The sequence below is a fragment of the Geospiza fortis genome, unplaced genomic scaffold (assembly GCF_000277835.1).
Source record: "Geospiza fortis unplaced genomic scaffold, GeoFor_1.0 scaffold1212, whole genome shotgun sequence".
NCBI classification, from domain to species: Eukaryota; Metazoa; Chordata; class Aves; order Passeriformes; family Thraupidae; genus Geospiza; species Geospiza fortis.
The window spans coordinates 272,606-298,287 of record NW_005054626.1 but is presented as its reverse complement, the minus strand read 5'-3'; the positions used below and the strand labels follow the sequence as shown (position 1 = coordinate 298,287).

The window sequence follows — 25,682 nt, the reverse complement described above, 5'->3', positions numbered from 1 at the left end:
CTGCTGAATATATCCCTTGTGGAACTGCTATTTTTCACTTTGCTGTCTCATTTTCTGACAGACCCTTTTTCCTGCTGGAGCTCAAGATGCTTTTCCTGGAAGCCAAAGACTTGATTAGGAAATATGGATTAGAGAATCTGAAGCCTTGTGAATAACAGCAACTCGAATTTGCTGCACAGGTCACTTACCAAGGGCTGTTGGCATCACTGAGTTAGCTCTTCTCATACTAAAACACAACAAATTGAAATGAAAATATTCATTTTCATGAACTGTCGGGTTTTAAAAATCCCCATCCTCCTTCTCCTCCTTCCTAGGGCACCCCCCTCTGTGGTTGCCTCCTTTACCATAAGTAATGGCAGGAAGAATATCACAATCCTGCTCTAGGAGAAAATCCCTCTGAACTTTAAAATTACCAGAGCAATTCATGTGGAAATACTTATGAATGTTTGGGCAGAAGGACATAATGAAGATTCTTTGTTGCCTTGCTTTGGCAAAGCTGAGTAAAAACAGGAATTAAATGTCATAACATAGAGACTTATGTAATTCTAAGGGTAAAGAATTGCAAACATGACTGGGAAAATAATTTCTCTGTGGTTTTTTTAGAACTTTCATTATTTTCAATATAAAAAATGAGTGTGCTGTCCCCAGGAGGAAAGCTGGATTGTGGTTTGCAAAGTTTAATACATGCACTGAATGTAAATTGGTCTGGGAAATGTTTTGCTAGTAGAAAATATGGTTTTCAAATTCCTGCGATGCAACAGTAACACTTAAAAATAAATCTAATTTTGAAATGCTACTGTGGGTATTTTTATAGTAATTTTTATAGTAATTTAGGAGGGTTTTTTATTATTATTATTTTCAAGGTGCAGGCCAAATTCTCCCTTGGCCTGGCAGCACAGCTCCCAGTGGTGTCCATGGGATCCATGGGCAGCTCCTTCAGGAAGGGATGGCCCAGACCATTCCCTCTGCCCTACAACATCTAGAACAGCTTTAAAATTCACATTTCATCTGCATTTTTCCCTCTTTAGCCGCTGCCCAGGCAGAAGCTGTGGCAACAAATTCTAGGATTCAGAGGAGGCAGGAAAAGGGCAAAGCCATTTGCCCCAGGGCTCCAAGGAACATTTTCCTTTGCTCCAACCAGGAATTCTGCCAACAAGGACTCAGTGTTTTTATTCAAACATTGCCTTCTACACTTGTCTTTTTTATTTTGCCTGCTCAGGGTACATTGCCTTGCACAAAACACCCTCGTTCCTTCATAATTTATAAACTAATTTATCAGAAAAAGCTGAATTTCACTTTTGAGGACCCAGAAGCTTAAAGAAATTCAACACTGGATGTGTTCCTACCCAGGTCCCTACCCTCAGCCAACAGAACTTTAATATCCTAAATATTCTTTACATTTTATGTAGACTGGAAGTGGAACCAGGGGGTTTCACCAATGACACTGGAACACATTTTAATGTTGCATCTCCAGATTCCACTTCAGCCACTTGGGTAGGGAAATTACCAGAATTTTAAATGCTTTGAGGCAGAATGTGGGTTATTTGTGCCTGAGGGTTCCAGTCTTGTGTGGATGTATTATTGCAAAAGGATCAGGACAAAAGGGGGACTGCAAGGAGACACTCAGCAGCTACAGCCACATTTTTTCACGTAGAAATGCTCCATACCACTTGGCTAAAGGTTAAAAAAGACAGTGGTGTTCTCATGCTTGGAATATTGTTTTCCTTTCCTTCTCTAGCCACGGTGCAGCTCTGGGCTTAACCCTGGGTGGTGCAGACTGGGTTCTCAAGTGCTACTGAGCAGCAGCTTGGTCCTTTTTGTGTTGAAATGTCATTTATCTTGTTCTATTCTGTTAAAAGTGCTGCTGGTATTAACTCAGCTACTGGAATGGGAAAAAAAGAACACATGGCAATGTCTTTGTCATCAGTTCTGGGAGCAGGGGATTGCTCAATCTGGGCACATCTCCACCAAAATCAGACAGGTATCCAGCCTGGCTTTGCCTTGTGTTTTCTAATGTAACAAACTGCTATTTGGGGTCTCCTTTATGCCCATAAATAATCCAGACAATCAGAAGAGCAGTGCCCTACAGAAGAGTCTATAAACAATCATCTTTTTTACATTTAACTTCTCCAAGTGGTAAAATCTAGGGTGAGGATAAATATTGTAGTTCTTCCACAGAAATGCAGCACGAGGGACTGACTGTGTTCACTGTTGGCTTTGTGCTCCTGACATGTGGGGAATGCTGGAACCCAGGGAAAAGGAGGAACTGCCCAAGGAAAGAGAGAAATCCACGCTCCAGCTGCAGGCTCCTGCCCAGACCTGCAGAGTCTGGGATTGCTGGGAGAGAAGCTGGGAGAGAACCCCTCAGCCAGCCAGGTTTCCAGAGCTCTCCCAGGCTTTTCCCAGCCCTACTGATCCCTCCCCAGGCTCTCCTTTCCCAGCCTGACCTTTGGCAGTGGCACCATCATCAGCTCCTCCTCCTCCTCCCATCCGAAATCCTCCTTTCCCAATTCCTCCCATCAACCTCTCGCTGCCTGAGCTGTCCCTGGTTTTGCCTCAGCCCTCTGAAAATGACAGTGACAAGGATTTTTACAAAAGGAAACTGCTAGGCTAGTCCCACAAAATTGATTTTGTCCCGGATTTTGCCTGCAATGCAAACAAACATTGAACAGAATCTGCTGCATCTGATATCTCACCAATAAAATATATTCCAAATGTACTTAGAATAACGTATTCTATGTAAAAATAAACCCTATGTCTATGAAATTGTAAAATAGGAATTCTTGATTCACAACCCTCCTTGTTATTGACAAACTATTATATTTAAAATATACTTTATAATGAAATGTTGTATTTAAAATGCATTTGAGTCTTGATCACCTTTTCTTTTGATGGAATGGCCAGTGGGATTCCAGATTATGAATCTGCTTTTGCAAACCCCAGCTCTCAGGAGCAGGCCCACAACAGAATCATTTCCTGCTGGTGTTCAGTATAATTTAATATCAAGGACACCCAAGTAATTCTGAAATATCCAGCAGGTCTCACTCCCAGGTTGCTGAAAGAGTTCAGTCATAAAAATAAACAACTTTGTTTCTAGGAAATAAGACATCTGATCAATAAATATAATATAGGAAACATGGAGAGGGGGGATGTGTTCTGGCATAATTATTTATTCTTGGAAAAAATATGTCCTGTTTTGCCATCAACACATTGCAGCAAACTCACAGAAAAATGGCTGCTTGTTTCCAAAATAAACATTCCCAGTAAAATCATCTCTATATGATCTTAGCACTTATCCTTTATCCAAGGAACACACTAATCACTGAAAAAATATTCATAATATTTCTATTTCCCCCTAGGGCCTAAATGCAAACCTTGATTTCTTCCTTCCGTTTCTTGTTTGGATGCTCTTTTGTTCTATTTTGTTTCCATAAAACAAACTAAATTCTGTTTACTGAAATATCATGTGATAAATCAGTCTTGATTTTGATGGCTCATTTGGAACATTCTCCAGTCAGTCCCCACATGGATAAACAGTCTTGCTTAGGAAGTACATGATGGAAAAGTAGGAGGTGCAGAGGAGATTTTAGCAATTTTGAGCTCATCTGATTAGGTAGAACCATTTCCTGGTTTTTCAATACTGCAGATGCATAGAGGTCCCACAAACAACTCAGCCTTTTCCAGCTTTTTATTCCCTGCACAACCTCCTTCCCCATTCCTTCGTTCTGATGGTAACAATTCATAGCACTTGCTACGTTAAATTCTGCTGAACTGTTTAGGAATTCCTTCCTGCAAGGCATGTGAGGGTTTTGTTTCTAAACAAATGAAGAACCTCAGATCCATGTGGTGATTTGCCCAGAACAACACAAAGCTCAATGGTGGTTCCCACCCTGAGCCAACAGCACTTTAATATCTTAAATATTCTTTGCATTTTATGTAGATTGGAGGTAGAACCAGGGGGTTTGCATTTCCAAGCAAGGTATGATAATGGGCACAGAGATGATTTGTTTGTTTACATTTCTTTAAAGCTCTCCAGCTGTTTTGACTAAATGCAGAAAATTCTCTTTCCTTGCTTGCCTAACCCCGTCCAGCACAAACTTCAGCACCGAAAGGCGACAAAAACTCAAATGTGCTTCTTGAGGTGCAAGTGCAGGTGCAGAAAGGTGGCAGGAAAGCCCCTGAAGTGTGGGTTTTTGTAACTCTTGTGGTGCTCTCAGCCATCAGGTTCGGGCGGATGCCCCAGGCGGAGAAGGAGAAGCTGCTGGCCGAGATCTCCAGCGACATCGAGCAGCTGAACCCCGAGTCCGCCGACCTGCGCGCGCTGGCCAAGCACCTCTACGACTCCTACATCAAGTCCTTCCCTCTGACCAAAGCCAAGGCGAGGGCCATCCTGACAGGAAAGACGACAGACAAATCAGTCAGTTCCCTCTTCTTTCTGTTTCTTCCTTTTTTCCGAGTAAATGATTCGCTGAGCTGACAACGCAGCTCTTAAAAAAAGCCAAAACACAAAACACCGAACCTAAAACAAAAAACACCAAAAAACCCCACTTTGCTGTTGGCAGTTACACATTTCAAGCTGTCTCTGAAACACAGGAAATGTTTTTAGATAGGATAAGTAAACATTATTTGAAAAAACTCCAAGTTCACCTAATAAAATACTTGAATCCAGGACAAGAATTTGAAGGTCACCTTAACCTTTTTGTATTCCCTGATCCTCTCTTCCCGTTTTCCCTCTCCTTGCCCAGAGGTTATCTCCCACACTATCTGTTTAAGGTGGCTCTCCAGCTGTCAGGAATTGCTGTTCCCTGAGGAAAATCCCTTTTCCTAAGCGGCAAATGATTCCAGCCCCAGCACATTCTTATGTGATGCTCGTTCTTATGAAGCTCTGATGAATTCCTGCTTTTCTCTGGGTTATCTCAGGTCACATCACTGCCCTGTGTTGGTGCAGTTGGAAGTTTAGGAGAATAGACAGGAAAATCTTGAAAAAGTAAGGAATAGTGATAAGTGGGTTTGTGGGTTGCATTGGAAACTTCATTTGCCATCCATAATAATCTTCTGTATCAGTGAGAGGAGCATAAATAATATCTGATCATGTTGGTAACATTTTAATACCTAAGGAGCAAAATAGTTTTACACAACTTAAAACTCTTAGCTTGACGTATTTTCAAGAGTCATTGGCAGAAATTTTATTGTCAGGATTACAGCAGAGAGTGTATTTTATTTTCCTTAAGAATTTCAAAGACAACCCAGAACTCAGAGGTACTTCAGGCTCCAAAAAGGTATTTCTTCCTTTCCTTAAAGCCAATTAAAATAATAATTTTAATGTTGTCCAGAAATTGGTTGACCCCTCATATAAAAGATGTGGTGGGCACTAACAATGTGAGTAACTTTTCAGCATAAAGTTTGAACTAGCTAAGTTTATTTATTCTGCAGAAACTGATGTGCAACCTGCTCGTGCCTGAAAGTTCCACCACTGCAATTCTCACCCAGTAAATGTATAATTGCATCAATTAATTCTCCTTTTTTCTTGGGAGTTTTTAAACTTTGGCACATTAGAAACAGCAATAAGGCAGTAGACAGAACCCAGCTTTTCAGTGCTGCCGACTTTCAAGTCTTTCTTGAAGATACCACTGCAAGAGTGACCCTCAGGATTTAATGGTTACAACTTTCATGTTCTTGTCAATGGATTTGGTGCTCTGGAGCATCAAAATGTTTGCTATGGGCATAGTTTAAATTCATATTATTTTTTAGTTGCTGTATGATCTGAATTAATTTAAAATGTTTAGATAAGCAAGTGAGTGTATCAAAACTAGAATGAGTTATTCATCATCTCCTGGGGCATACAGAGCTCATTTGACATAGGATTCTACTCTCAAGTTCATCTGAATCTTTATATTAAAAAATCTTTGGCTGTTTTGAACTCTTTCTTGATTTTCATCTATCATGGATAGGCCAATGATGTAGTATCAGCTTTCTAAAGCACCTGGGCATGGACTAATAATGACTTTCTCTTGTACTTGGTGCTCCCACTAGAAAGAGCAGGAAGAAATTGCCCACTAGAACCAAAATATGCATTTTGAAAGCATCTGCTGCGGTCCTGTTACTCCACTATTCCATGTATGTATATAACCATATGTGCAGATATGTATTTAATGGCTTTGCTGCTGCCAAAAAGTCATTACCTGAACAATTCCTGCCCTCCTGGCTTTTCTCAGTGCAGTGTGTTTGTTGTTTCAGTTTCACACTGAAAATCCTCAGTGCAAGTGGGAAAATAATTTAATCCCTCCTGGAATGTCGTGGTCTGGAGCTGTAAACACAAAACCATGAGAATCAGCGTCCCTATTACAATCTGCAATCATAAATGACCTTCCATTTTAAAAATTATTTCTTTAGTCTGATTGTTGAAGTATAATCCCTTGTATTTTAATTAATTAATCAAGTATGTTAACAAACCTACTCCTATCAGTGAGATTTGTTCAGTGCAGCAATGAAGTATTCAGTCATTAATCTTCTTGAGGGAAAGATTCTTCAAATGAATTTGAGAAATCCTCACATAACCACTTCTTTAAACCCAAGAACTTCTTTTGCATATTCTAGAAAAGATTGTTTCCAGATCCTAATGCAAGTATTCTGGCACCACTTTTGCTAAGCTGCTTTCAAAATTGATTTGTTCCAGTTGAGTTTATTTCACAGTCAGCCTCATTTTTGTGTTCTGAATTGTGGTTTGTAGCATGGTATTTGTTTTTGCTTTCCCAAAGACAAGTTGAGTGGGTTTAAACGTATCTAATGTTGTTATTTTTACAGGAGTTAACAGCAAAAGGTCTCATTTATCTGTTAATCAATACCCCAAAGTTGATATTACTTGCAGTGTTTCCAAGGATAGAACATGAAAGGAACATGAAAGTCAATAAAGGAATCAAAATGAGAATATTCTCTGTCTTTCTACTAAAAAAAAAGAAGGTTCCTTTCCACTCATTAGATTCTCTTTTATAGAAGCTGTTATAATTCAGGTAAAAGTTGTATCATTTTAACCTTTTGTTCAACATTCCAAACTTTCAATTCTGGAATTACAGAACATTCTATAAAGCAAAAAGCAAACAAACAAAAGAAAAGGCAAAACTGTGTATGCTTTAAAATAGTGCTCCTTTCCCCTCTTTACTTGGCCTTTCTGTAAATCATTTTAACATTGTAGGATATTTGTTTTTATAGGTTAAGGACAATTTAACTCTTTGGGGAACCCTTTAGGTTCCTCAGTACAATTTAACTATTTGGGGGACCCTTGACAGGTTCCTCAGGACAATTTAACTATCTGGGAACCATTGATAGGTTCCTTAGGACAACTTAACTATTTGGGGAGCCCTTTAGGTTTTTCAGGACAATTTAACTCTTTGGGGAGCCCTTGATGGGTTTTTCAGGATCATTTAATTCTTGTTCCTCAGGACTATTTATTTGGGCAACCCTTTAGGATTGTCAGGACAATTTAACTATTTGGGGAACCCTTGATAGGTTCCTTAGGACAATTTACCTATTTGGGGAAGTTTTAGGTTCCTCAGGTCAATTTAACTATTTGGGGGACCATTTAGGTTCTCAGGACAATTTAACTCTTTGGGAACCCTTGATGGGTTTCTCAGGACAATTTGGGGAGCCCTTGATGGGTTTCTAAGGACAATTTAACTATTTGGGGAGCCCTTGACAGGTTCCTCAGGACAATTAACTCTTTGGGGAACCCTTGATATGTTCCTCAGAGATGTCTGAGGGGTTGCTGCTGAGTTCTCTTGGGGTTCCTCAGGAGTCCGGCGCTCTCGGGGAGGACGTTTGGGAGTAACTGGAATTTCCCTTTGTTTCTAGCCCTTCGTTATTTATGACATGAACTCTTTGATGATGGTGGAAGACCAGATCAAGTGCAAGCACGTGTCCCCCCTGCAGGAGGAGAACAAGGAGGTGGCCATCCGCATCTTCCAGCGCTGCCAGTTCCGCTCCGTGGAGGCCGTGCAGGAGATCACCGAGTTCGCCAAGAACATCCCGGGCTTTGTCAACCTCGACCTCAACGACCAAGTGACTCTGCTGAAATATGGGGTCCACGAGATCATCTACACCCTGCTGGCCTCCCTGATGAATAAAGATGGGGTTCTCATATCCGATGGACAGGGGTTCATGACGCGGGAGTTCCTGAAGAGCCTGAGGAAACCTTTTTGTGACTTTATGGAGCCCAAGTTTGAGTTTGCTGTGAAGTTCAATGCACTGGAATTAGATGACAGTGACCTGGCAATATTTATAGCTGTCATTATCCTAAGTGGAGGTAAGTGCTCTCCTATTTATGTGGGATTGTCGAGAATTTATGTGGGATTTTATGGAATTGACACCTCTAACTCCTGCCCAAACAGCAAAGTGCTCAGCACTGCGGGCTGGGAGTGAGTGCATTTACACAGAGCTTTTTTTAGTCATTTTCAAATCTCTTTTTGTTGTTCACCTTTCATTCAGTTCCAGACAGAAACTGAAAATGGAAATGCCCTGATATTAGTGATGGGCCTGGAAATGTCTGCTGAGTCATCAGTCCATTTAGGCACAAAACAAAATCAGGGCTATCTTTTGGAAAACAGGAAGGGTGGAATTTCGCTGCCAGGAGCTAAAATTCTGCAGGAGATTTTTTTGTTTTTTAAACCCTCAGTTAGATTGTGTGGCTTGCTAATTGACCACAAAACAGCTTTGACTCCAGAACAATTCCAAAGCATAGGTGGCATTGGGCTTCCAGGGTTATGGTGCTTTTCATTGTTCTTGCATTTGTGCAACGTTTTGTTTGCCTTTAAAAGGAGAGGGAAATGCATTTTTCAGGAAAATTATGGTCCCCTAAAATAAAAACAACAACCCAGGCATTGTGTGCTTGTTCAGCTTTCCTCAGCTGTATCTTCATACATCGCACTTTGAGCAAAGCATGAACCTGAAATCCCAGGTATCAGACTGCCCACATTCAACTGAAAAAACTCTGAATTTCAGCTTTTCTGCAGCCAGCCAGTGTGTTCTCTGCTCCTGAGGTGATGTCACTGCTCTGGTTTGGGAATTGGTGGTGCCTACCAGGATTTATTTCACTTAGACACCTCCAGATTTATTCCAGACACATCGAAGCTCTGTTCCTTTGGCCAACACTCCCAAGGCAGTGATGTTGCACAAATAAAATCTTGCCCTGTGATTTGTGTGTATTTTGGCCCAAGGTGGAGCTGCACACATCCATGGCAGGAATGTGCTGAATGCTCTGGATTCAGCTCCTCCGCAGAGCAGCCGAGGATTTTGTTATTAAATTACATTTCAGCAATCAGACACAACCTTGTGCTATTGTTCTAAAAGCAGCCCTGCTGCTGGGAGGGCACTCTGAGGTATATCTGCATTTAAATTCACCTCCAGTTCCTCCTGGCACTGGGTTTCATTCAGGAAAAACAAGGGGTCACAGTAGAATTTGTGCTGCTGATTCCACTCCCAACAAGAATTCCTCACAGAAATTTCCTTGTGCAAACCTTGGGCACTGTGATCCCCCAGGGCTCTGCATTCATTCATTCAGGAAGGAAAACACCTTGCTGGGGTATTTTTGGCTGGTTTTCATGGGAGAGGAGAAATGGCACAAGCCTCTCAGGGCGCTACTCAGAACATGCCAATATTTTGTGGGTTTGGTATAATGAAATGTGACAGATGAGCAAAGGCCTCTCAAAATTCACTCCTCACTGCAAAAAGGGAACTGGTGTTCAGCAGAGCCCTGTCCTCAGCAGGGTTTGGTTTCCACCAGAGGAAATAGGGATGATGTAACCAATGTCAGGTTGTAGATTGCAGGAGGACAGTGATTCACACACAATAATTAACTGTTGAACCAGATTTATCTGCAGGTCTCTTTTTTTTTTCCAGAATAATTTGTAAACAGAGACTTGTAAAGAACTGATGAATTTGAATCAAGTCACTGTAGCAAAACTCTGAAACAAATCTGTAGAGACATATAAATCCATTTAAATATAAATCAGTCCTTTCTAGGAAGGTCCTTTAATTTCAACAAAGATCTCCCTATCTTTTTGCAGAACTTTTTTTTTTCCAAAAAACATGACAGCTGCTTGAAAAAAAAAAAGAGTTTATGTTTTGAAAACAATTAACCTTTGTTGTCAATTAAAGAAAGCTTTTATCATGGAATTTACAGCCAGATATGATATCTATTGAACTGGGTGCATTCTGTGGGATTAAAATATCTTGTGTGATATAAAACTAGGTCCTATTTCTCAGCTGTCTCAGACATTTCTGTAAGAGCTACGCCCTTGCAAAATTGTATTTGTGTAAGAACTATTTGAATGTAGCAGGGTGATTTCACTGAGAACAGGATTTCAAAAGCAGGGCACCTCGAGGACTTGATTGCTGCAGGAGCCCTGCAATGCTTAAATCCCCTCACAAAATTCTGTGTACAAACATCTCTAACACAGAACCCCTTTGTGAAACCCAAAAAGATCCCAGCCAGGGGCTCTGCATGTCAGTGAATCTGTGATTACCTGGTGAAATTATGCTAATTCTGCTGGCTCCAGGGGGGCTGGCTCTTGTGCAGCTCTAACAGAAGGGGAGAAGGGAAAAGGAAAGATAATTCCAGCTGGAACATCACACATGGAAAGCTTTTCCTTGGGAAGTGTTTGGAATTTGCCACAAATCCTATAAAACTCTTTAGCCTTTTGATAACCAAACAGCTGCTTGTGCATGTTATCTCAAAAGGCAAAAAGCCCAAATCACAGCAATAAGGAGCTGACAAATTAACTGTAATAGCAACAGAGGGGAAATACTCCCACAGTGGATTTTACTGTTCCTGAGCTGCTCAGTGCAGCCTCTCTGTGCCTCAACTACTCCAAATGTTTCTCTGAACTCATTTCTGCAGAGCTGCTCTTACTGCTGGTGCTGTAAAACAAAGTCAGTGAAAAACAAAGTCTTGTATTCTGAATGTAACAAAGTCTTGTATTCTGAATTTAATGCTGGTCAGACAGAGAGCCTGTGTGTGAGCATGGGATTTCACCTGGTTTGTACAACAAAAATGCTTTTGGCCATCAGCACCAGCAAACCCTCCTTGCAACATCCTTCCAGCTGGGGTGACTTGAAAAGACACACTTTGGGTAAATGAGATTTGGAAAGATTCTTTTAGGAGATTTTCTTTTTCTGTGCCACTGAACTCACCCTCAGTCAGTAGTGAGTGCTCTGCTATACATGGAGAAAACTGAAGCATCTTTAAAATATCACATTCACCTGAGCTGCAAATGAACTCTGCCACAAGAAGGTTTAGGGAGAACGAGTTGGAAAGATAATGCTGCAAACCTTATGGGAATAATTCACATTTGTGAGCTGGGCAAACTCACTCAAGCAGGCTGTTTTCAAACAAAGAAAAAAGCTCAAAAGGGAATTTTGCAGCGTGGATGGACTCGAATTTTTGTGTACTATCTTCTACAGTGGTTGGATAGAGGAGGAACATTTGGATACAGGAATTTTGGGATCCAGGAATGTTTGGATACAGCAATGTTGGGATACAGGAATTTTGGGATGTAGGAATGTTTGGATGCAGGAATGTTTGGATACAGCAATGTTGGGATACAGGAATTTGGGGATGTAGGAACGTTTGGATGCAGGAATGTTTGGACACAGCAGCGTTGGGATACACAAATGTTTGGATACAGGAATTTTAGGATACAGGACTGCTTGGATACAGCAATTTTGGGATACAGGAATTTTGGGATATAGGAATGTTTGGATACAGGAATATTTGGATGCAGGAATATTTGGATGCAGGAATTTTAGGATACAGGAATGTTGGGATACAGGAATATTTGGATACAGGAATATTTGGATCCAGCAGTGTTGGGATAGAGGAATGTTTGGATACAGCAGTGTTTGGATACAGGAATATTTGGATGCAGGAATTTTAGGATACAGGAATGTTGGGATACAGGAATATTTGGATACAGGAATATTTGAATCCAGCAGTATTTGGGGCAGAGTATCCCTGTAAAGACCCACACCTTGCCAGTCCATGTGCAATCAAACTGGTATTTAAATCCAGAGATGTTTCTAAAGTCACATTTTCTGTTTTCTGTGTGTTTTTTACCTTAAATTTTAAGCCACAAGTCCCTGCTCCTGATACAAACACTGTATTCAATAATTTTGCTGCATTCTCAGCTCAGCAAAATTTGAGATTTTATCCCTGACTATTACCAAGAAGTAGTTCCTATTTCAGTGCCACACAAATCCTGCACTCTGGTTCAATGCCTGCAGTGATGATCTGCAGTTCTTGCTCTGATTACAAAGCATTTCTTTGTTCTGACAAACTCCTGGTGACTCCAACACATGTGACAGTCTCAGAAGACAAACCTCAAAGTGCTGAGTCACATCTGCCTCAGCAAAAGAAAAAACAAGGAGCACACGTGTTCACTCAGCCAGATCTTTGCCTGTTTGTTATGGAGATTTTAAAATGGGCATTTAAAAGCAAAATGCATTTATTCAAAGATAATAAAATGTAAAGACATGCAGGTGGCAATTTCATATGTGAGGACCAGGTAAAAAAGATTGTAATTATTGCTAGGGACATGAAAGAGGCATCCAAATGAGTAAGTGAACAAACAAATAAAGTATTTTCCCTTGAGACAGTGTAAAATATCAATTTACACAAAGTGGTACTGCTTGCTCTCAGAACTTTGGGGTTATTGGCCTTTCCCAGTCACTGTGAACATTTTTTAGAACAGTTTTCAAACCAATTGAAGCAGCTGAGTGACAATGAATGAAAGCATAAAGAAAATGTGAATAAAGAGACATAATAAATAGTAGGGAACCGTGGTGCTTTCCTAGCATTTTCCTTTTTCCTGCAGCTCCTCACTACACAAAATTCACCTTTTGGTACAAAACCAAATTGGTCTGGAGCAGATCTATATTTAAGAGCATTTTAACAGCTTGAAATATACCATAATAGCTGGATGTTTAAGCTTTTGCCTCTTATTTCCTTTTTTTTTTCCTGATTTAGATAAGTTTCTTGGAACAGAAGCAGCATTTTCCTCTGTAGGAGGTTTTTACTGAGAAAGTAAAGCAAACTGTCAACACCCAAAAAACACTGCCCATATCCTGGAGTTCTCATTCATGAAAAATCTCTCTTGCCTTCAATGGGAATTTTCCTTCCTCTTGAATTGGCTTATACAAAAATAACATCTGATGATCTCCTAGGCTTTTGTCAGAGTCATCTTTTCTGCCTCTGGTCCCACTGGGTCACTAAAAAATCATCAGATTGGGGTTTTTCCTGGGGTTTTTCAGGATTTTAGCCACTGCAGTCCCAGACACCCAAATTCAGGGGGCTTCTGATAAATTCCAGAGCCAGTGGAGTTTCCTCCTGGACTCTGAAGCCCAATATTTGAATTGGGATTGGCTCCTGAAAAACTCACACCCCAAAATCTTCCCACCCCAAAGGAGCAGGGGGCAGAGGGGGCTGGATCTCAGGGGAAACCGAGGCCACGTCTTTGTGCTCTCTGATTTTTTCTGTCCCTGCACACTGAGTCATGCCCAGCCAGCTCAGAGTTCAGCTGCAGCACACCAGGAGAATTTAAAGCTATCACAACCCCAAATCATTACCAGCTTTGAAAGGCTGAAATTTGGCAATTTTCAGAAAGACTTCCACTCGATTCTGCAGCCCATGCAATGCATTCAGGTAACTGAAAAATAAATATCTATCAAAAATTCTTTAGGTATCCTTAAAAAACTGCTCAAAATTCATAAAAAGGAACCTTTTTTATATTCACTCCAGACTTTCTGAACCAGATTTTGTGGTGTTATCAGTTGGATGGGATAAATAAATGATGTCTGCAAGATGAGCACACTGACATACCAATATCCAGGTTCACACTCAAAATTGCTTTCATTCCTGTCTTTGAAAAGACTCTGCCTAAACCTCCCCTCCTGGAGAGCTGAGTAGCCTTTCCTGGTCAGTGACCTTCGTTTTCATGGCTCCCTCACTGGTTTTCCTGCCAGCTTTGCCTTTTAGTTTACGCTGCAGTTTTTCCCCCATGAGGTAAAGCCATGTATTTATAAAGAGCTTTGTTTTCTCCCAGCCTTTCTGCCAGCACAACTCGAGCTGAGTTAGGAGAACTCTCTGCTCAGAAAGGTTACCAAGATCACAGGAAATAACAGCTTATTTTTCATGTTTTTAATGGAGATCAGCCTCTCCTCCTCGCTGAAATGGAATTATTGCCTCAGGGAAGTGATTTAAGGCTTGCAGTAGGCACTGCTCTTTATTGATCAAGCTATGAAAATAATTTCATAGCTACACAGCAAATTTTATTTAAATTATTGACTCTTTTCATGATTTATTATGATATTTGGGATGTGTTACCCAGTATTAAGTATTTTAGCAGTAACAAATTCATGGTGGTCACTGTCATATGTGAGAATTTAACAAAGTCAAGCATCTTTCATTGCTTAGACATTCAACATTTCATTAACTTTCAGTGCTGGAGAATCAAATAAACTGCAGAAGTTGAGTTTATGCCTTTTTTCTTTTTTTTTTTTGTTTTTTAATTTTGATGGGTTCACATCCACCTTAGCAGGAAACCTTTTTAGTGACAGCAGCTACATGCAAATCCCTCAGTACATATTGATTTTCCAGAAGTGAATTACCTGATACAGATTGTTTATCCCCCAACTCTTTTTTTCCCACACACACTCCCAGTTTACTGTGGAAAATCCACTGCAGTAGATTAAACCTAGAGAAGTGTCAGTGTCTATAAACCTAGTCCTAGAGCATAAAACTAGTTCTAAAACCTCTCTGAGCAAATCCCAGTGAAATCTTACAAACTACCTGATGGTCAGACAGCTCTCAGGAAATGCCATCTGTAAAGGCTTCACTTGCTAAGAAATGTGTAAGAAATTAATGCACGGCCCTGATGCTGAGATGCTGATAAGCTCCTAACTCTTTTTTTCCCCACACCAGCTAGAGGAAATGTTTCCAATTCTAAAATTGTAATCTAAATCTAAATCTATATCTAAGTCCTAAAGCTCCTTTGAGCAGATCCCAGGGAAAGTACCCTTTGTAAGCAGATCCCTTACAAAGTACCTTTGTAAGCTAAGAATCACATAAGAAATTAACTCAGAAAATCGATGTTATGGTGCTGATAAACTCCCAACCCTTTTTTTCCCCAGACCACCTAGGGGAAATGTTTCCAATTCTAAAATTGGAATATAAATCTAAATCCTAAAACTCCTTTGAGCAGATCCCAGGGAAACCTTACAAAGTGCCTGATAGCCAGAGAGCTCCCAGAAAATGCCATCTGAATTTGCTAAGAATTGTGTAAGAAATTAATGCAGAAAATCGATGTTATGGTGCTGATAAACTCCCAACCCTTTTGTTCCCAAAACCACCTAGGGGAAATGTTTCCAATTCTAAAATTGGAATATAAATCTAAATCCTAAAACTCCTTTGAGCAGATCTCAGGGAAACCTTACAAAGTGCCTGATGGTCAGACAGCTCCCAGAAAATGCCATCTGAATTTGCTGAGAATTGCGTAAGAAATTAATGCAGAAAATCGATGTTATGGTGCTGATAAACTCCATAAACTCCCAACACTTTTTTTCCCCAGACTACCTAGGGGAAATATTTCCAATTCTAAAACTGGAACCTAAATCTAAATCTAAATCCTAAAACTTCTTTGAACAGATCTCAGGGAAACCTTATAAAATACCTGATGGCCAGAGAGCTCCCAGGCAATGCCATCTGAACTTGCTGATAAACACGTAAGAAATTAATGACCAAAATGGATGTTACGGTGCTGATAAACTCCCAACCTTCTTTTCCCCAGACCGCCCGGGGTTGCTAAATGTGAAGCCCATTGAAGACATTCAGGACAACCTTTTGCAAGCCCTGGAGCTGCAGCTGAAGCTGAACCACCCCGAGTCCTCTCAGCTGTTTGCAAAGCTGCTGCAGAAAATGACGGACCTGAGGCAGATCGTCACGGAGCACGTGCAGCTCCTGCAGGTCATCAAGAAAACCGAGACGGACATGAACCTGCATCCTCTGCTCCAGGAGATCTACAAGGACCTGTATTAATGAGCAGAGCAGCTGTTAATCCCCTGACATGATGTATGTTCTTCAGATTGCACTATTTCTATGAGGGAAAAACTTGGCGTACCTGAGAGATTACTGTGAAACAGCATTTAAAAAGAGAGAGCTTAGTATAGTAGATCTATTTTATGCATATTGTTTATAAAGACACATTTACAATTTACTTTTAATATTAAAAGTATCTATATCATGAAATTGTTGGCAGTATTTTCAGAATTAATTTTTTTTAACTACGTTATTTCTTACAATCGCTTGTCCAAGTATGATCGATGCTTCACTCAAGCATGCACTTGAATTTTCAACTCAATAAAAACCTTTCTCCTTGAGCATTCCCAGGGAAATGTTTGAACCATTAACGTTCTATTTTGTGCTCCTGAGGCAGCAGCGCAGTAAAATTCAGTCCCAGATTGGTGCAACTTCCCAGGAGAGCCTGCAGTGCCAAAGGGAGAAGTGTCAGGTCTGAAAATGTTCGTGCCTTCCATAACAAGGTTGGACACGGGCAGAGCTCTGCAAAGGGGTGTAAGGAGAGATCAGGCCACTCCTTTGGGGGCAAACTGAGAAATCAGATGCCATTTCAAGAGCTCATTAAGGGAGGAATAAGCACTGCTCAGCACTCCTAGGAAACAGAGACCTTTTGATTCCTCTGCTCATGCAAGTGTGAGGCAGGTGGAGCAGCAGCTACTCCAATTCCCACCCCACAGCAGCCAGGGCTGAGCTGGAATGGGTTGGTACAAGCCTCTTGGCCCAAGACCTTCCCCAGTTATTTAATAAACTGCCATTGAGCAGCAGTCAAAATATCATGGAAAATTGCAATGCTGTGACAAACTAACTCCTAAGCAAAAGCAAGGTTTAGATTAATTCTTGTGCAAAGATAAAGCTGTGATGGAGACTCTGCACCCTGGGTTCAACTCAAGCTCCAGGTGCTCATCCAGGGGTGCTGGGAGATGTTCCTGCTGCTGAGGTTGTTGGTTTTCTTGCATGTGCTGCCCTGTATTGTCACCTCAGAGTTCCACAGGGAGCAGAGCACAGCAGAGTGAGCAAATTTAACAGAAGGTAAATTTCCTAACAATGTCATTTTGGGATATTCTTGGTACTGAGTGAGAGATTCACATTTCACCTGCCCACCTTTGACAGTTTGTGAATGTGACCCCTGACTACATCAAGCAGGGGGAACCACAGTGGTGGACCAGGAGAGGGAATACTGGGGGAAAAGCCACTATTTGTAACTTATATAGCAAAATAAGGAGAGGTGCCCAATACCCTTGGTTTCCTCCCCATGTCTATATTTTATTTATGTAGCAAAAAATGTGCCTTAAACTGACACAAGGGGAGTGGTGATTCCCAAGTGGACAAAGAGGTGATGTAGGTGTGAGCAGGATCTTCAGGGAGTAGAAATTGCCTCTGCTCCTAATGCAGGCCTTGAAACTCTTAAGCCAATGCAAATTATGCAATAAAGGAGCTGAGAGAGGTAAACATTAAAATTAATCCTTCAGCTCATGCCTGCTGCACCTGGAAAGGTTTCCTGCTGCAGATTTCAGGTAACCCCTGGGCCTGAGGTCAGCAGTGAGCACTGTTCCCACCAGGAAATTTGGGGAATTGGATCATTCAGCTCCAGGTGTGGAGCCCAGGGGTGGAATTGCACTGAGATGAAGTCACTGCCAGGCTGCAGAGAGCAGCTCTGATCCTGCCAGCCTTGCAGGGAGGGCATCTCAGGTGGCTCAGGAGGGATGGCCCTGGAGCACACAGAGCACTGCAGCTCATGCAGCTCATGCAGTTCATTGTAGCTCATGCAGCTCATGCATTTCATTGCAGCTCATGCAGCTCCTGCAGTCCATGCAGCTCATGCAGCTCATGCATTTCATTGCAGCTCATTGCAGCTTATGCAGTTCATGTAGTTCATTGCAGTTCATGCAGCTCATTGCAGCTTATGCATGCAGTTCATGCAGCTCATTGCCGTTCATGCAGTTCATTGTAGCTCATGCAGCTCATGCATTTCATTGCAGCTCATGCAGCTCATGCAGTCCATGCAGCTCATGCAGCTCATGCTCAGCCCTGCAGCCTTGCTGCACATCTCAGGTGGTTCCAGCCAAGCGTGGCCCTGGCAGGAGTTGCATCCACGCTCCCATGGCTGTCACAGTGCAAAGGGAATGTTCTCCCTCTGGATGAAGTCGGTTCCCACTGTTCATTTGAAGCGTTGCCTTCCCTCCCTCGCTGGGAGAATCCCCAGAGCTGCCCCTCCCCTGGGATGGGCCCCAGCTCCTGCTCTGACCTCCTGTCACAGCAGCACCCAGCCACAGCCATGACTCTGAGCCTGCGTGTCTTAAACAATCCCATTTCCCACTGGCTGCCCTTGAAATGGAAGTCCAGAAGTAGCTTCAAACAAAAAGGAATTTTAGGGCATGTCCTTACAGAAGTAATATTCCAAATTATTTGAAAATAAGTGGCAGAGGTGCTCTGACAGGGACATTGAGTTCAGTACTTTGGTAAAGCAGTGAAAAAAATCTGTGTAACCCACAGCAGCACATTAACCAAAGAGCTTCATCCCACTCCTGCAAGGGGTGATATTTCTGAAACTGTCCATTCAGCAGTGACAGTGCCGGAGCCACTCAGTCCAAAATCCCTACATTTTGAGAGTGGTGATGGAGTCAGAATCAGAAGAGTTTTGCAGGAATGGGTGTTATCCTTTATGAGGATGAAGGCACTGTGAGTGCCCAAAAGCCTCAGCTTTTCTTTCAACTGTATCAGCTGCTCTGATAAAATCTGTTGTTGTCCCCACGCCCTGTCTGCTCTCACATATTGATATTGTTCACCATGTTTTCCTCAAGCCATGCAAAGTGTTAATATTTTCTGTGAGTTACTAATCTCTGACATGTTCTGATTCTGAGTGGTTACATCATGGTTAAGAAGTTTTGCCTGAAATACTTTTCTACAAGAATAGGTCTTAAGGGAAAAATGTTCATTTAATGGACAGTTGGTATGTACTAATTTAGAACAAATGACTGTTATGAGGATATGAAAACATCTTCTCAAAAAATAGCATTTTCTCTTGTGAATTATATTCAGAATTTTGATCTAATTGTAAATACTTTCTGTTTCTATGGGACTTTATTTATTAAAAACACAAACTTGCTAATGGGAGTTCAGCAGTAGGTTGTAATACTTTCAGACTCTCTGGAGTTTTGGGTAGAATGGGCTACGCCGTAAATGAACAATTTGGGTTTTGATCTTCAGTGCTACTAAAAACATTTAACAACTCAAAAATAGAAGCAGTCAGCTGGTACATGCCTGCCTTTGAAGAGCTTCATTTTGCTGGTGTTGTGCTGCCCCTCAGTCCTCTGTGAAATCCTCAGGGGTGGTGTGGGATCCTGGGCATTCCCACAGGCTGTGAGACTGCTGGGCTGTCATTCTGCCTTGGTTTCACACTGATCTGCTTTTTCTGTGGAAAACCTGCAGGTCAATGGAGCCCAGGGAAAGTCATTGGGTGTCCCTGTCACATCCAGCCCTTCCCCTGGCCCTGTCAGGCAGCAGAACGTTCCTTGGAGGAGCATTCCTTCCTGTTCAACAGAGAAAATTTCCTTCTTCAGGCAACATTGGTGACCATTTCTCCAGCAAATGCCGCTGTGAGGGCCTGGAATGGAAATTGAGAGGACAAAAAGCATTTCCAGTATCCCCATTGCTGCAGCCCAGACCACTTTAGTCACAGTTTCCATAAAAGCATGGAAAACCCTTTCGTGCCCCTGGTGCAGGTGTTTCACCTCCCTTCAGCCCTCCCCGACAGAACCTTCCCCCAGCACTCCAAAACATGGGAAATGGGAAATGGGAAAATGGGAAATGGGAAATGGGAAATGGGGAAATGGGAAATGAGAACTGGGAAAATGGGAAATGGGAAATGGGAAATGGGAAATGGGAAATGGGAAAATGGGAAATGGGACATGGGAAAATGGGAAATGAGAACTGGGAAAATGGGAAATGGGAAATGGGAAATGAGAACTGGGAAAATGGGAAAATGGGAAAATGGGAAATGGGACATGGGAAATGGGAAATGGGAAATGGGTAAATGGGAAATGGGAAATTGGGAAATGGGAAAATGAGAAATGGGAAATGGGAAATGGGAAAATGGGAAATGGGAAAATGAGAAATGGGAAATGGGAAATGGGAAATGGGAAATGGGCTTGCCAAGAGCTGCTGAGCCCCTTCCCCAGCTAACATACCACGGGTCCAGCCACTGTGGGCACAGACAAGCCCTGAGGGATCAGCATTTAATGTTTGATTTGTAGCTGTAAACTCTGTCTCCAGGTTGAGTGCATTTCAATGGGACTTTTTTCCTTTTAAATAAGGGATGATATCCCTTAAATGGATGTGACACCAACTTTGCAAACACAAGCAATACAAAAGTGCAGCTAGAAATTTATAGAAGAAGGAAAATAAAACTGAGGGGGGGCAAGCCCAGCAAACCCCTCCTGGATCAGGAGCTCAGTCCCACACCTGTCAGACAGCTCAGGTTCTCATTCAAGCACTGGAAAAAAATTATAGGTCTCATCATAAATCCCATTCCAAGTGGCTGGTCTGAAAACCAGTGGTTAAAAATCAGCTGCACAGGGCTGAGTCCCAACCCAATGGAGACAAGGAATGTACCTCCACTCTTCTCAGCCCTGGAAATGGTGGGGGCAGGAAAAACAATTCCTGAACTTCTGGATTCTCGTTTGGACACGCAGGGGACGCAGAGGAAATTAGGCAGCACATCTTCACTGGCCTGAGGTAAACACTCAGAAGGCAAAGACTGACCCAGCAAAGGAAGAAAAGAGGAAATGATTCCACAACTTTGGAAGCAGTGGAGCAGGGTTAGATGTGTGTGTGTGTGTGTGTGTGTGCAGGATTTTACCTTTATTTTTTCCTAAAGAGCCAAATGCCCCATGGATTTGGTGTTTGCAAGAAGTTTCAGTGCACCAAAGCCAGTAAACAGCACCTCTAAATTTATATGCTCCCAAAATAGGAAAGGTTTCCTCAAATCACAGCCTCTTTCACTGCATCTCTTTATTGCTTAATGTGGTGAGCATTGAAGTATTGCAAGTCTGTAGCTCAGCTGGATCCTGTGGCAGGAATTCTCTGGGCAAGCCTTGCTCTGGGCAAGCATTGGTCAAGGCAGCAACTCTCAGATTTTTGGGGTTAAATGCTTCAGGACTCCTTTGAAATGTGAAATTAATTTGCTTTGAGAGCTCTCTGCGAGTGGCTGAGATCAGCTCCCAGCTCTCAAACAGGACAAGTTTCCAGTTGGGATTTTGCAAACTGAACGTGGCTCTCAGCCCTGCTTCAGAAAAGGGTAAAGCCAAAAAAGAGCTTTAGCTGCCAGTGAAAATAGCCCTTCTATTGGGACCCAAACTGGTTAAGGGCTTTCTTTTTAATTATTAAGCTCCCTCGTTGTGCTGGAAATGGGGAGCATTTTCAGCAGAGCGTTGGCCAAGAGGAATATCCATTGCTCATTCTGTTCTGTGCTGTTACCCAAGGAGGCTTTTCCAGCTCAGTGGAGACAGAAGGGAGAGCTGGAGTCTCCAGAGGCAGGGAGGGAAGGAGGAGCACGCAGCACCATTGGTTCTCACACTGGGAAGAGCTGGCAGTGCAGGAGAGGATCCTGTCCTGCTGCTGCAGGGGTGATTAAAGCATTCTGTTGTGTCAGCATATCCTCAGCCTGTTAGTGCTAACTCTCAGCTGGCCATATCCTGCCAGATTTGCAAGCAAAGCCTGCCAAGCCATCTCAACAAAAATGTAGCTTTAAATATTATAAATGATGCTGCATTTTGCTGTGGAAATGTTTCCTGAAAAGGCTGTTCCAAAACATCCTTTATTGTTGGGGGAGGGGAGTAAAAGGGGCCTGGGAGAGGGAGGAGGGAGGAAAAAGAGCTACTTTTAATAGACTTTTTCTTTTCCTTTTGAGGCCACAGATTCATTTCACATCATTCTGTAAGACCAAATGGACTTTTTTTTTTCCCAGTGACTATAAAACATTACAGTAATAATTTTGTATGTAAGTTTTGGCAACTAAGCTGGAGTGGGAGGAAGGACAGAGGGCATCTGATTTTCTAAAGGATTGCAGTGAGGGATTTTGCAATTGATCAGTCAGTAAAACCTGCTTGGTGAACATCTGCTTGCTGGCAAGGGAGATCTGTCTTCTGCCTGCTGCAATAAATGAAAAATCTCAGCAGAGGGGAGGAGGTGGCTCCTGTGACAAGGGCAAGCTTTGGGTTCTAGACCTTAAAAAATGGATTTGGGTCTCCATTGGTAACAGGATGATATCAGGGATGGATCAGTGAGATCCCCTTGAATCAGCTGCTCCTGGAGGACTTTGGTTGCTGGGTTTCCCTCCATGGCACAGAACCCAAACCTGAGCTCTGACCCCCAGCAGAACCCTGAAGGTTTGTGCAGGGACACAAATCCAGAGCTGTTCATGGTCACAGCTCCAGCTGGGCCCTTGTGCTCAGGGAGATCCTTTTGGGAACAATGCAGACTTCCAAGGTGCTTTGACTTTCCAAGATCAATTTATGGAATGAAATTCCCTGAGTTCTCCTGTTAAGCTTGGACTTGCAGTTCTGTGGGAAAGGACAATGAAAAATGACTACCAGAGACAGGTTTGTTCTGAATATTAAAAATAAAACTTACTAAATTCTTACTTAATTAATGGCCATATTTTACTTTGCAGTTGTTATTGACAAAAAATAAAAATAAATGAAGGTGGTGCAAATTTAACTGGGAATTCTTCACCCTCTTTTCTGGGAGGACTCTGCACTAAGGACTCTGCATTTGCCATGCAATTCCAAGGTGCAGAGTCTGCTGCAAGTGTCACTGCAGTGCTCAAATGGCCCTGGGGACAATGGCATCACACCCAGGTGAAGTGACAGGGATGAAGCCCTGCCAAGAAATGGATTTTGAGAACACAACAGGGTTGCACAGGTGGCTTGTAGGGGTTACCTGGAGGACTGGGTGCTGAGGGGGGCACTGGCAGCACCCAGCAGTGAAAGTTCTGTGTCACAAAGAGGGGATTTTCTGATGGCAGCTATTGCTGGCTCCCAAAGGCATCGCTTTTCATTTGCTCCTTGGATTGTGAGGTGCTCATGAGTGGTACCACAAGAAATTGTCAGTAGTGGAAATGATACAGCTTAACCCAGATATTGTCACAGGAAGGGTTGGGTTGGGTTGGGTTGGGTTGGGTGGGAAGGGACCTTCAGCAACATCTAACTCCAGCTGCCCCACCATGGGCAGGGATGTGTTGTGAGGGAGGAACCAGTGGGCTGTGAAGCACCCAGTCATGAATTTTATGTATAATGTCTCTTCCCTGTTTGCTCTGCACTTCCTTTGGTACACAATAAAGCTGTGCTGAACCAGCACCAAGGCTGGCACAGAGTTAACCCAGAGTTCCACTGGAAACTGCCCAGTGCAGGGGCAGAGCCTCAAATGTGGGATCAACCTAGAATGGGGGAGCTGCTCACGTTTGGAGAAAAATCCCATTTGTGCTCCAAGTGGCACCACTCAGGGGTCCATGGTCTGGGTTCTGCCCACTCTCAGTCAGAGGAGGATTCCAGGAGAAGCCTTTGAGCCAGGATTGGTAGGATTGGCCTCCATGGGATGATGCACAAATGGGGTTTGTGCTCCCGGGGAGGAGGGGTTTGGGTGCCCAAAGGGAGGAGGATTGGATCCTAAATGGAACACTGGGGATACCTGCCCCAAAACCACAGAAGGGATGTCTGAAGAACAGTAAAGGCAAAGTGATTTGAAGAATTCATCAGCATTAAAGAAAGGGATTACCATGAGCACAGTGTGAATCCTGCACTGATCCTGGGCTGGGCTCAAACCTCATTTAATTCCAGTGGCTGAGAAATTTCTTTCTGCACACTCAGAATGTTCAGACTCCCCTTGCAGGAGCACTGCCACTCAGCTGTGGGCACTATTGAAGCAGGAGGGGGAGAGGAGCTGCTGTGGCCCCAAGGTGTTTCTGCCTGCTTGGCTGGCTCAGATCCCTGCACAAGGAGCTGTGCCAGGGCCAGGCAGGGCCAGCCTGGGCATTGTCCCCAGCCCCTGTCCCCTGCTGTCCCTTGCTGGCAGTCAGTGCCCATCCTGCTCACAGCTCTGGTTTGCAGCCCGGGGGCTGAGGGCACAAATGAGAGCAGATTTCCTGGCCCAGCCCGTGGTGCCAGGGCAGGGAGCTGCCCCTGCCTGCCCGGCCACCCTGGGCACCTCGGGAGGAGCACCTGGGCAGCTGCAGCAGGGCAGAGCCTTGTGCAGGGCTCTGGGTGTGAGGGAGGGAGCTGGGAGCTCCCAGGCTCCTTCCCTGCTGAGGGGGGAACAGGAGAGCCCTCCTGCCCAGGAGACCCCACCCAGCACAGCGAGGCTGCAGCCTGCTCTGGGGCACAGAGGAGGCTCCAAACTCCCGTGGCTGCACCAAGAAAAGCCCTGGTGGAGCTCAGGCGGGCTCTGGGTTTGAGCCCCAGCACTGGGGCTGTTCCCACTTCTATCCAACAGCCTCCAGAACAGCCCCAGCACAATTACAAACACAAAACCTCCTTCTCCATCAGCCTCATCCCAATAGCAATCTACATCCACTCTGGAACACAAAGCCTCACCTCCTTCTGACAATGAAAATTCATTATAAACTTCCAAATCTCCATCAGCCTAAAACCAGAATTCTACTCCCTTACCTCCTTCCCCTTTGCACTGTTCCTGCCATGATCTGTCCTACATTTACAACAGGATTTACGGCCTCAGACCCCTGCCTTGCAACACTGCTCACCCTGTGCTGCTCATTGCAGGCCATTCCCTGGCCCTGGCGCTCCTGAGGGCACAGAGGAGCAGCCTCGGGAGGCGCCAGGACAGGGACGGAGCCCTGGCCCTGTCCCTGTGTCCCTGTGTCCCAGTCCCAGTCCCTGTCCCTGTGGCCCTGTCCCTGTCCCTGTGGCCCTGTCCCTGTCCCTGTGGCCCTGTCCCTGTCCCTGTGGCCCTGTCCCTGTCCCTGTGGCCCTGTCCCTGTCCCTGTGGCCCTGTCCCTGTCCCTGTGGCCCTGTCCCTGTCCCTGTGGCCCTGTCCCTGTCCCTGTGGCCCTGTCCCTGTCCCTGTGGCCCTGTCCCTGTCCCTGTGGCCCTGTCCCTGTCCCTGTGGCCCTGTCCCTGTCCCTGTCCCCGCCTCTCCGTGTGTGCCATTCCCGAGCTCTGGCTGCGGCAGGGCTCACATGGAGCAGCAGGGCAGGGCTGTGCAGGCTGCACTGCACATTTCAGGCCCTGCCGTGGTTGGAACCCTTGTGCAACTCCCAGAGCAGGCGGTGCAGGGACAGCAGTGTCCAGGAGACACAACAAACATTCTCCTGCACATCCCAATCAGCCTCCAGGAGGAGGCCATGGAGCTCTTACCCAATCTGTCATGCTCTCTGTTGCTTGGTTTTGGGGTTTTTTTCATTTTTTTTTCAAAGACATTCCAAAGTGCCCTCCAGAATTTTGGAGAAACGTCTTGCGCACATTTTACTTTATTTTATTTTTCCCTTTTCAGTAAAAAATGACAACAACCAAACAAACGAGTCCCATGCTGCAGATCAGACAAAGTTTCT

At 43.6% G+C, this 25,682-nt stretch overlaps 1 protein-coding gene across 1 annotated transcript in view; it reads left to right on the top strand.

The window, feature by feature from the left end:
- The window catches only part of PPARG (peroxisome proliferator activated receptor gamma), a 21,460-nt gene extending 5,138 nt beyond the window's left edge, over positions 1-16,322 (top strand). Inside the window, exons 4-6 of the mRNA XM_031064770.1 lie at positions 4,218-4,417; positions 7,849-8,299; positions 15,834-16,322. Coding sequence (XP_030920630.1) covers positions 4,218-4,417; positions 7,849-8,299; positions 15,834-16,081 — 899 coding nt within the window. The 3' untranslated portion in view covers positions 16,082-16,322. The remainder of the gene's footprint in view (positions 1-4,217; positions 4,418-7,848; positions 8,300-15,833) is intronic.
- Positions 16,323-25,682: the final 9,360 nt, after the last annotated feature.